This window comes from Podarcis melisellensis (assembly GCF_964234715.1).
Source record: "Podarcis melisellensis genome assembly, chromosome: 17".
Classification (NCBI taxonomy): Eukaryota; Metazoa; Chordata; class Lepidosauria; order Squamata; family Lacertidae; genus Podarcis; species Podarcis melisellensis.
In genome coordinates this window covers 32,819,905-32,832,132 of record NC_138534.1, presented here as the reverse complement: position 1 = coordinate 32,832,132, position 12,228 = coordinate 32,819,905, and the positions used below count along the sequence as shown (strand labels likewise).

Genomic DNA, 12,228 nt, shown 5'->3' with positions numbered 1-12,228 from the left:
GGGGAGGGAAAAAAATTGAAAGTTACACTTTCGTGCGTCCCTCCCGGCGTGACGCTGCGCGCTGACGTCACGGGGCTGTAATGGTGGTGTGCCTCGATATTTTTTTCATCAAACAAGTGTGCCTTTGCCCAAAAAAGGTTGGGAAACACTGGCTTAGACTTTGTTTTGCACGAAAGTGGTTGCTGCTTGTAGTTTCATCAGCTGGTGTCTTGAGCAACAACCTCTGGAAATGAGAGGCTAAAAACCGGCTCTGCTCTCCCAAATTATCTAGTCCATTTTAACTTTGTATTTCAGCTGGTTGACTAAAATCCCTTATTTTGGCTGCTGATCCCTTATTTTCGAGGCTGCTGGTCCCTTATTTTCAAATCTGTAAGTTGACAGCTATGCCAAAGTGACCTCCCTGGGGTGCAAATTTGGGCAGTGTGTATGGCAGTCCTGGACCACCCAAATGACAAGACCCCTGTCTCAGCCTTGCTGATGTGGTCCAAAGGAAAGCAGAGCAATATGGTTGGCATCTGTGTGGCTGCAGGGATTGCCGGAAGGAGGCTTACAAAGTGCTGTCCAACCATCTTAGGGACTCTGGTTTTGTGTAGGTTTACTCCTCGTAGTTTTATTTCTCCTAGATGTGCTACCTTTCCAAACTGACGAGCCCCATCTGCCCTTTACAGCACATGCAAGCACTGCCTTCTTGACCATTGGACCCACTATTGGTCTTGTTCACTGAATCCACTGGAGCCTGCAGGGGAAATCCCTAACTCACTCAGGGTTTGAGACCCATCGGCTACCCTCATCTGATTAGCCGGCCAGTCAAAGCTGTTCCCAGGGTGTGCAGGGTGAACTGAGTGCAGGGTGGGGGACCAAATGTACGCAGCCAAAAATCCAGCTAGATTTGATTGTTGTTGTTGTTTAGTCGTTTAGTTGTGTCCGACTCTTCGTGACCCCCTGGACCAGAGCACGCCAGGCACTCCTGTCTTCCACTGCCTCCCGCAGTTTGGTCAAACTCATGCTGGTAGCTTCGAGAACACTGTCCAACCATCTCATCCTCTGTCGTCCCCTTCTCCTTGTGCCCTCCATCTTTCCCAACATCAGGGTCTTTTCCAGGGAGTCTTCTCTTCTCCTGAGGTGGCCAAAGTATTGGAGCCTCAGCTTCAGGATCTGTCCTTCCAGTGAGCACTCAGGGCTGACTTCCTTCAGAATGGATAGGTTTGATCTTCTTGCAGTCTGTGGGACTCTCAAGAGTCTCCTCCAGCACCATAATTCAAAAGCATCAATTCTTCAGTGATCAGCCTTCTTTATGGTCCAGCTCTCACTTCCATACATCACTACTGGGATTAGGATTTAATTTAATCAGGATTAGGCTATGCCACAGTGAACGCCCAACCTCTGGATTGGGGGAGTCTGTTTCAGAGTGTACAATCAAATAGGACACTCACTTTTCTTTATTCAAAATATTTCTGAAATATACACTGGAGGGTGGGAAGAACTACCAAAAAGTGTTAGTTCCCCAAACACCCGATCTGCAGCGTTACACAATTTTGTGAACCAGCCAAACTTTAGTCTGATTTCCAAAGGTCTCGGTCAGCAGGAAGCCATGAGAGAGAGAGGAAAAAATGATGTATGTCATAACTGGGATGTTGACACAGAGGAGGAAGAAAAAGAGATAGAACCGTCAGCCAGGACTTTGGCTTACCAAGAGAGGGAAGGAGAAGAAATATTTCCCCTCTCTCATAGCGGAGGGCTAAAGGCAGGATCACACAGAATAGCGACAAAACAAGGAGCGAAAATCAAATGGTCTGAACTGAAGCGGAAAGCGTTCTCATCTTTACAGAGTCCTTCTAACAGGTAACATTTGCTTCTCATCTGGTTTTCTTTTTAAAGAAGAGTGTGAGTATATTTTCTATCAAATACAACACACACACACAACATGGTTTGGTCATTTTAAGGGAAAATAGGATCAATTGAAGCAGGATTAGACGAATTAAGAAAAAATGAAAAGGAGATCTATCTCATACCTTCCAACATTTCTCAGATGAAAATAAGGGGATTACAGCCTCTCAGCTGAATCTACCTCACGGGATTGTTGTAAAGACAAAAATGTGTGAGGGAGGGGATTATGTACAACGCCTACAGATAAATGGAATGAAATAAAATCTGCAAGCTGCCTTGAGTCCCTGTCAGGGGAAAAAGGTGGGGAATAACAACAACAACAACAACAACAAGTGTGAGAATGATCAGGAACATACAAGAGAGTAAATCCTATTGAACTCAGTGGGACTTAGTTCTGAGTAAAAAATACTTAGGTTTGCTGAACAGTCTTTACCCAGTTACCTGGGATAAACTCAATTGAATACAGTAGGACTTACTTCTGAGTAGACAGTCTTAAGGCTCCATTTACAATAAAGGAATAAACACTTTACATGTTTCCTAAGAAATGACGGGCTTCTAGTGCATTGCAATTAAAGAAGTTAAAATGGATTTGTGACATTTTCCTTCAAAATTGTAGGAAGGGCTTTGAATGCCAGTTTAACAATTTCCTTCATTTGGTGCAGGTATTTTACTTTCAGTATAAACAGGACTCTGTTTTTGCACCTATACACATACCACTTTTAATTGTTCTCTCAGACATGGAGGGGACGAAAATGGAACACCAGGACATTCTGAGATCAAATCAGAATCGGGACAGCTTCTGTAATTCCGGGACTGTCCCAGGAAAATCAGGACACTTGGAGGGTATACTACCCAACAAATACAGTCATTTGTTTTGATTAAAGGTTATAGAAAATAATGAACATTGTAAGAGGGGGAAAATTGCCTTACCAATTTAGTAGATTGAATATTATATTAAACAGAGGGTTCTTAATTCTACTTGTGGGATATATTGAGCTTAAAAGAATTGTAATCTGAATCCTGAAATACTGTCCATCGGGAGAGGGGGTTAATTTATATTTACACTTCAATCAATATTACTTTTGTAATAAATCTGAAAGAGCCGGTCTGTTGAGGATGCTTTGATCCTATCCAGCTAAAGTTGTTAATGCTTAAGGTAATTGTGTGGCTAATAACTCATTGGCTTCACTGGGGCTTGTTTTAAGCACAACTTATTTTTCATTGGATTGGATGCAACATGGATGCAATAAGCTTGCTATTACATGTGACATAAACCATGATCTTTGGTTGCTAATGAAGCACTACTGAACTCTTTCAGATTAGCCAACATGGGTTGGCAGCATATTGTTCCTGGAATAACCCTCTTGTTGCTCAAGCTTACAGGAACATCCCTGTTCCTTGTTTTCAGTAAGTATTGGTCAGGCTTTAGTTTCAAGGCTACCTTTCTACTTTCATATTTATTTTCACTTGTCATATCCATCATTTTTATTGTATTCTGTATATGCCAATGACAATGTCCCCTTAGTGCTGTGAAAAAGTTGAATAGGAGGTTACTAGGAAAGGAATAAAAATGTAAGCTGCCAATATTATAATGCCTTTTTTATCAAATCTGTGGTGAGCCCATACTGTGTACAGTTCTGACCTCGACACCTCAAAAAGGTGTGGAAAGGGTCAAGGAACACAATCAATAGGTCAAGGAAAGAGCCCCCCATGAAGAAATGTTAAAGCGTGATGGACTTTTTACCTTGGGAAAAGGTAAAGGTGAGGGAGGCATCACAAAGGAAGTAGGATTTTTCCTCCCTCTCTCATAATATTGAAGCACTAAGGGAGCTGAATGGTGGGAAATTCAGAACAGTCAAAAGGAAGTCTTTCTTTATGAGGTGCATAGATCAAACCATGGAAATCGTTTTTTGCAAGATGCTATTATGGCCACAAACCTAGACGGCCTTAAAAGAGGTTTAGTCAGCTTCATATAAGGTAAGGCTAACAATGACTAAAAGCTATATGACGGTTGCTAGAGAACACAAGCGAGGAGTGTGCTATTGCACTCACATCATGCTAAGGGCCTCCAAAACACATCTGGTCACTGTAAGAACAGGATGCTGGGCCAGATAGGCCTTTGTCCTGATCCTGCAAGCTGAGTGCTTCAAAGTGCCTTTGTACACATCCCTCAGTCATCCCTCAGAGCCATCAAGTGACCATTATTATCCCAATAGTGCAGATAAGGGGCTGACAGAAACAGAGGCTTGCCTAATAAGGCCATTAAGTGACTTATTGTCTGCTCTTAGCGCTTATGATGGACTTGCTGTCCTAGCCGACAAGGAAATATGACTGCGTGCATACTGAATTTTAGCAGCCATGTTAAGGAGTGCTCATCAGACAGACGCCATCCCAAATGTTCTTGTTTTCAGTTCCACAGATCTTCCCTAGGGGAAACTTCAGCTTCATTCCTGAGGAGAATTATACAGGTAACACTACAACAGTTCTCTGGGGAATCTCTGAGCTTTTAAAAATAATGAAGGGTGGTTGTATGGGTTTTGCAAACATTTTCTTGCTGAAAAATGCAATTCTTTTTTTCCCACCGTTTCCGCAACAGTCATCGATCAATGATGATATAGTCCTGATTTGCGGTCACTCTTATTTGACTTTATTTTGCAGTGAATCAGTAACGCGGTCACATATCCAACCTTGATTGACTACATAGCGTTGTGATGTCACACACTATGCACACCCTAATTGGCAAGGCCCAGCCACTGTACTACATCAGAAAGCATTTTCCTCTTTTGAATATGGTGACATCATAATATAGCCAAATTTGATTTGCTAACAAATTTGAGACATCATTCTGTTCATGATGCAGTTCCTGACTGGCTGAAATAATCCATGTGACAGGAAGTAGAGAGAAGCACCAGTCAGTTTGGTGGTGGGGTGGGGGTGGGAAGTGATGCTGAAACAGTTACAGCCAATAGAAAAGAAATGGTTCTTCACATAGCTGTCAACTTTTCCCTTTTCTTGCGAGGAATCCTATTCGGAATAAGGGAATTTCCCTTTAAAAAAAGGGAAACGTTGACAGCTATGGTTCTTCACCAAACAGGATAGAATAAAAGGAGAATACTTATACAACGCAGGTGGGACGCAGGTGGTGCTGTGGGTTAAACGACAGAGCCTAGGACTTGCCGATCAGATGGTCGGTGGTTCAAATCCCCGCGATGGGGTGAGCTCCCGTTGCTCGGTCCCTGTTCCTGCCAACCTAGCAGTTCGAAAGCACGTCAAAGTGCAAGTAGATAAATAGGTACCACTCCAGCAGGAAAGTAAACGGTGTTTCCGTGCGCTGCTCTGGTTCGCCAGAAGCGGCTTAGTCATGCTGGCGACATGACCCAGAAGCTGTACACTGGCTCCCTCAGCAAATAAAGCGAGATGAGTGCCGTAACCCTGGAGTCAGTCATGACTGGACCTAATGGTCAGGGGTCCCTTTACCTTTACCTTTACTTATACAATAGGGAAGGAGAATCTCCAGTACACAGGCCAATCTAGGTTAGTCAGGAGTTGTAATTTGGCCTATGAGGCAATTCCCCCCCAGGCATACCCATCTGTCTCATATTATGACATCAAGTGTGGGTCAGGTAAAGCCATGGATGTGTGCATTTTGAACCTTTTTACATTTGGCACCAAATGCAAGTCACTCTGGAATTCGTTCCACTCAGGGGCTTAAAAGTAGTGCTGATCCCTGATGCAAGCAGGGTGTTATGTACTGAATTGAGTAGGATCCAAAAGGCAGCAGTATGATTGGTCCTAGAACAATAAGATTCAGAATGCAACAGTCTGATTGGTCCTAGAACAATAGGGTCAGAATGCAGCAGTCTGGTTGCTCCACAGGAGCCACCCAATCCAGCTCCAGGTGGAAGTGAATCCGCAACCTGATTGGCCTACAGGAGAATCCCGGAATTAGCCAATCACGTGGGGCCCATTGTGTAAAGAATGTATATAAGGCAGACATTCTGGGAGAACTTCCATACCTCCTCACCACTATGAGCTGAATAAAGAGCATGAAATCCACTCTCGACTCCGAGTATATTTCACAGGGCATAAAGATTAGGTGTTGACTTAAAGGGCTCTCTCTCTCTCTCTCTCTCTCTCTCTCTCTCTCTCTCTCTCTCTCTCTCTCTCTCTCTCCAGGGATCTTTGCAGCTATAGCTTGAAGTCATTATTCATTCAGGCTCTACAGTACTGAAATCAATTTTTTAAAAATAGTTTGAAAAGTTAATCATGACATAAAACTGGTTGATTTCAGTGGGAACTAATTACAATTATGTACCTTTTACTTCACTTAATAATGCTTTCTTTTGAAATGTTTAAGATTTTTTTGTTAACTTTGCTCTGCTAAATGTGCATTCTGCAGTTGACCTCTGTAGTGTTTTTTAAAAAAACGTTTAGGATAATTTTTTAGGTAAAGGTAAAGGGACCCCTGACCATTAGGTCCAGTCGTGGCCGACTCTGGGGTTGCGGCGCTCATCTCACTTTATTGGCCGAGGGAGCCGGCGTACAGCTTCCGGGTCATGTGGCCAGCATGACTAAGCCGCTTCTGGAGAACCAGACCAGCGCAATTTTTTCGTTTCCTGTTAATTATGTTTGAATGAATGTTAATTGTATTTAAATGTATACTTTATATGTGACTTTCTTCAGTAAGATATTATTTTGAATTTTTTTATTTGCTGTTTTAATGTAGATTGTAAACTGCTTTGAGACACGCCCCAGTATAAAGCGGTATAGAAATGAAATGAAAAGTGAATAATTAACTCAGTCCAGATTGAATCCAAAGTACGGTATTTTTGGAAATACCTATCAAAATTTACCCCAAATCTAAATAGAAGAATACTACAGTTGTACAGCTTTTCAAAGTTTATTAATAGAGGCAAAAAATGTATTCGTTTTCAGAACTGCTGACTACTACTAACCTGCCTGAAGGAAGAGCTACAATTGCAACCACAGGTATCATTATCATTTGAATATTTGGAAACAGAAACCAGTAGTATTAATTATATTGTGCTGTAAAAAAAAAAAAGAGGTGTTATGGATCTGTTTTCTAGTCGGGAGAGAGCATTGGAGACTTTTAATGCTTTTCATAATAAATTGTTTATTTTTAAATGTGCAGACTGAGGAGATGGAAAACAGGCAGGCAGGCACACACAGTCACAATAATAATCTGGAAGCTGCATCATTCTGGCACCCTGAATGTTCTGGCAAGTCCCTGTAGGCGGTTCTTTTGTGGCACCAGTAACAAATGAAAATCCACATCTCTGGGAATAGTAGTAACTACACAACCTTTAGAAGACATCTGAAGGCAGCCCTGCATAGGGAAGTTTTAAAAAATGTTTTATTTTTATTTTTTTATATGCCGGAAGCTGCAATGGTTTAAAGTGGGACGATATTGCTTTAATTGTATGATGTGGGTGTGGTTTAATTATGAACATGCAGAGGTTGTGAGTGGGTCCTGGAACATAGTTGTAATAGGGACGACAACAACAACTTTATTATTTACGGTATACTCTGCCCACCTGGCTGGGTTTCCCCAGCCACTCTGGGCAGCTTCCAACGAAAGATTAAAAGTACATTAAAATACCAGTCATGAAAAACTTCCCTAAACAGGACTGCCTTCGGATGGGACTCCTTGCCAATACATGTTCAGTGAACATACTGGGTTTGGGGGGCAGAAAGCAAAGGAACACAGTTCTTTGGCAGTTAGATAAATATGTAACTAAACCAATACTCCTAAACTACACTGCCTTTTTTCAATTTAACCTTCCATATATCGAGCGGGAGGCCTAAGAACCTTGCTGTAGATCTTGTCTCTGTCCACTCATTGAAGGAAGAGGGACATACACAAATTTGCCCCTCCTGCCCCTCAGTGGAGGCATGCATGCAGTTACAGCAAGATCAAGAATGCCCAGCTAGGGTCTAGGAAAGCAGCAAGCAGGCACCTAAGATGGCATTTGAATGGGGCCAAAGTCCTCTCTGGTGGTGACAGTTTGTGAGTCACCATTCCCTTCTAGAGTTTGAATTTTCATTCTTAATATTGAGTTCTTGATGTGTTCATCTGCTTTTATCATGCTGCAGTCCAGATTCCTCAGAAGCCTCCTACATGGGAAAGACACAGAGGGAGCGAATTTTGGTTTACTGAAACCAAGGAGGTTTGGTTCCACTGCCGATTGGATTGCATGCAATGGAGCTCTGACCTAGCGATCATCAGTGATAGAAATGAACTGGTAAGATTGAGCTCACTTTGATGGGAGAAAAAAATGTGCCACTGGAGTTAAATTTCTTTAACCAGGGATAAGGAGAGTTGAGAACATCTTGCACAGAATTCACATCATACCTGTAAAGCACATCCAAGTGACATTTAAAGTACATGAATTTCCCCAAAAAATCATGGGAATTGTAGTTTGTTAAGTGTCCTGGGAACAACCTTTAAGACAGTCTTCAACAGCGTGGTGGCCTCCAGATGTTTTCTGCTGGCTGGAGTTGTAGCCGAAAGCATCTGGAAGCTACTAGATTGACGAAAAGTGTGGTATCGTTTTCATGTGGTCTGAATGCATCATTGTCCTTGAAGGCACAAATAGATTCTTCTGCCTTAGTGGGAGCTGGCAAATAGCATCCTTTTCATCTGGCCATCCTTGCCAGTTGTGATTTCCTCTGCCCTAATTTTCCTCATTCATTCATTCTTCTCTTGTCAGGAGTTTATTCAGAATAAAACTGCAGTGGGTTCTTATTTCATTGGACTGACGTATACAGTGGCTCAAAACAAATGGCTATGGATCGACGGCACAGAACTCAGGAATAACCTGTATGTGTGATATTCTCTTTCACCCTTCTTATGGTGGGTGGGATACATCCTCCATGGGGCATCGTCTTCACTCACTGGCCCTCTGGGGTTGCGGGTCTCATCTCGCTTTATTGGCCAAGGGAGCCGGCGTACAGCTTCTGGGTCATGTGGCCAGCATGACTAAGCCGCTTCTGGCGAACCAGAGCAGCGCATGGAAACGCCGTTTACCTTCCCGCCAGAGCGGTACCTATTTATCTACTTGCACTTTGAGGTGCTTTCAAACTGCTAGGTTGGCAGGAGCAGGGACCGAGCAACGGGAGCTCACCCCGTCCCGGGGATTCGAACCGTCGACCTTCTGATCGGCAAGTCCTAGGCTCTGTTGTTTAACCCACAGTGCCACCCCCGTCCCTCTCTGTTGTACATAGTACTGGAATACCTTCAGATAAGATGATGCTCAGGATGACTTGATGCCAAAAAGGGTATCCTGCATATTGAGTTGCTGTCAAGAAGTGGTAATTTCAGCAAACGCAATTTTTCTCATACCTGCATGGCAAGCTGCATCTGCCAGAATTCCCTCTTCTGCATTACTCCTGAAGATATATTTTTCAACATCTCACAGATGAAAACAAGGACACTGCCGTAACATCTCTAGGCTCAGTTCAGATGTAATGCTAAGTCCCAAAAGGGCTTCCTCCCAAGGTGAGAGGAAGTGACCTAGGTGAAGTCTGGCAGGACAGCTTACTCTTTGGAATTAACCCCTTCATGCATTTAGACTTAAGCATGTTGGTTATATGAAGCTGGTAATCCCACAAGGTCCTGCTTTGAAAAAGACAAACCATGTGACAGAGTCTGGATCATATACTAATCCAAATGATGGGTTAGCCCACAGCAGTGTCCACATGCTTGTGCAATTGTGCTAAGTCATACTTTGGTTTAACGTTACTGTCAGGGGCTCAGGAGCAGAGGCAAAGGAAAGGGAGGAAATGGAGAGCGAGGGGGAGGAATCCGAAGGAAGCGTAAGCGATGACAGTGGTCCGAGGTCTCTGAGTCTTTCCAGCGAACCGGAAGATTCACAGAAAGGGGCTCCCATGGTCAGAGCAAGGGGGGTGCCTAGGGGGACACCCCAGGAAGAAGGGGCCAGAGGGGACTCAGAGCGCAGCAGTTGGAAATCAGGACCAACTTCCCCACCAGAGCGCAGTAGGGGGGAGGAGTCCCAGGTATCGGGATCAGGCTGCTCACCGCCAGCGGGAGGAGATGAGTCAGGATTGGCCACGCCTCCATCGGAGAGCGAGGAAACGGTCAAGAGGAAGGTTGGAGGCTGGGCGCGCGCGCCAAGTTCAAATGTACAGGCGAGCGGCACAGCAGGTAGCCCGGATAGGGAGCCAGGTCCTAAAGCCCGCCGGAAGGAGGGACAAGAGTCAGGGGGGTCAGCGTCAGAAGAGTCCAGAAAGGAGGAGACCCCGGGGGGCAGAAGGACCCAGAGGAGAAAAGAGCGACGGAAGAGGTGTAGTAAGGCTAGAGTCTTAAAATGGCGTACAGGGGGTGGAGACTCAGACGGAGCTTCGCCGATCTAGGTTCTAAGACGTAGAGCTGCACGCTGCGGCTTGGAAATGGAAACTGGACTTCAATAAAGACTTTTGTACATTATTACTGACTAGCGTTGGTCCTCTGTGAGCTGGGACCTAGAGGCAGCTCTGACAGTTACATATACGGTAAATTGGGTCTTAGTGTCACACCGAGACTCTCTGCCAGAATCCCTCCCACTAATTTGGTGCCATCAAAGCACCATTTGAAGTCATGGTTTCGTTGGTGGCTTATTCAAATTGGTTTAACTATAAGGAGCCTATTGGTTAGTCAGTTTTCTCAGAAAAATGAAACTGAAAGCAACTTACAACCTCACGTCATGTTGCAGGTTGGGGGTGAAGGTGGGACCTGAGTGAAAAAGCTGAGGACAACATACCCAGGGAGTTTTTAGACATTCCTAGGGAGTTTTTAAGCTGAGGGAGTTAACAAGCAGGCCAACAAGACACCTCTTGTCCATTTACTAGTGCCATCTGGTTCCCCTAAGTACTAGCCTGAGAAGCAAAATGAGCATGGAGGAGCAACACCGAGAACTGGCCATTTTGGGTGGGCAATGTCTGGGGCTTTGATCCACACAACCCCTTCCTCTGCTTCTCCATCAAAGTTAGGCTTCTCAGGAAAGGAGTTGCTGATCAGGGCCTTAGCTAATGATCAGTCATTATACTTAGTTGTAGCAAACACGGTCAGCTTCACAGTTCTGCTGCACTCTGTTTTTACAGCTTTGCTATGAGGCCAAAAGCGACGGACGATGAATGTGCAACTCTTGCAGCAGGAGAACTGAAACCAATGTCATGCCACCAAGAACACCACTGTATCTGTGAGAAGAATCCTGTGTAGTTCATCTGAAACAGCACCATGCAGTGACGTAACAAGGAAGAAGACAGAACCATGGACTTTTTTTCTGGAACATTCTCAGCTGTATCTGGGAGAGCCTTCTCCATGAAGAGAAGATGCTCTAACCCTTCCTTCAGGTTGGACTTCAAAGCAATGAATGGAAATGTTATGTACTGAAGCTCTCACCCTGGGCCAGCAGGGGGATACTGTAGATAGTTATGCAAATAAGGATTGAAAGTGACGTTCAGTGATTGGATAGTTTTAGAAAATTGTTACAGTTACATTGTACTGGAGCTCTATATAAGCAGGCTGACTGAACCCTTCAGTTCTGTCCTGGCCTTTGAATAAACAAGAGTTGTTTGAAGAATCACTGTGTCGTCTGATATGTTCACCCACAACATAACAGGAAAAGCATTATAATTTCCTAATAACTAAAATGTCTTTAAACCTGTCTCCAAGTCCACACACTGATGTGTGCTTTTCTATTTTACAATTTTGAACTGATAATATCAGAAATGTGTAAGCAGAATAAGAATGGTTACTGTATTTTGAATCTTAGAGGCTTTGGCCTGGTGTTGCGTGCTCTGCGATTCTTTTTGAGCCATGAAAACTCCCAAGAGTCCAGCACAGGCCTAGCTTTTCTTTCTTTTGGAATGAGGCAACTGGTGGTTTACTAAGCCTTTTGTGTGATATGTGGTTTAAATAAACATAGATACAGGTTGGGCATAGATAGCAGGTTCACAGTTTCTGAGGAATGTTGGAGGGCATGTCAGTATTAAACCCTGCCGCCTCATCCGTTTTCTAGTGGTGGGAGACACAAGTGCCGTTAAAATCTCGCTTGAAGCAGGTGAGCTCCCTGTGTCTCTCTTCAATCCGTCTGAAACCCAACAACTTGATGACATCACCAGTGGTGTGCAGTGAAATTTTTCACAAGAGAACAGTTAGGGCCAGAGGCGAGGGAAATGATATCTTCCTCCCTAAGCTGGGCAGAAGCTTCTCGGGCTTTGGGAAGACGGCCCCAGGGGAACATTTAGGGGACTAGCCTCTGGAAGAGGGAAGAATGACAAGCACTCTTGCAGGAAAAAAATTCCAAAGATGCCTGGGTT

At 44.0% G+C, this 12,228-nt stretch overlaps 1 protein-coding gene across 2 annotated transcripts; it reads left to right on the top strand.

Moving 5' to 3' along the window:
* The first annotated feature begins 1,464 nt into the window (after positions 1-1,464).
* On the top strand, positions 1,465-11,489 carry LOC309360150 (C-type lectin domain family 5 member A-like). Of its 2 annotated transcripts, none has more exons than XM_081894766.1 (7): positions 1,465-1,842; positions 3,206-3,294; positions 4,299-4,355; positions 6,823-6,876; positions 8,002-8,150; positions 8,619-8,728; positions 11,008-11,489. In XM_081894766.1, exons 1-7 carry the CDS (start codon positions 1,592-1,594, stop codon positions 11,123-11,125), a joined length of 828 nt encoding a protein of 275 aa, XP_081750892.1. In that variant the 5' UTR covers positions 1,465-1,591; the 3' UTR covers positions 11,126-11,489. The 2 variants fall into 2 exon arrangements, with proteins under 2 accessions (XP_081750892.1, XP_081750893.1); XM_081894767.1 differs by having other exon boundaries at positions 1,755-1,884.
* The last annotated feature ends 739 nt before the right edge of the window (positions 11,490-12,228 follow it).

Bases quoted from the DNA above. Each gene is read 5' to 3' on its own strand.
- LOC309360150 (XM_081894766.1), top strand. From the start codon at position 1,592: ATGAGAGAGAGAGGAAAAAATGATGTATGTCATAACTGGGATGTTGAC. The intron at 8,151-8,618 runs GTAAGATTGAGC...TTCTCTTGTCAG, and splicing joins TCAGTGATAGAAATGAACTG to GAGTTTATTCAGAATAAAAC. The intron at 8,729-11,007 runs GTATGTGTGATA...CTGTTTTTACAG, and splicing joins ACAGAACTCAGGAATAACCT to CTTTGCTATGAGGCCAAAAG.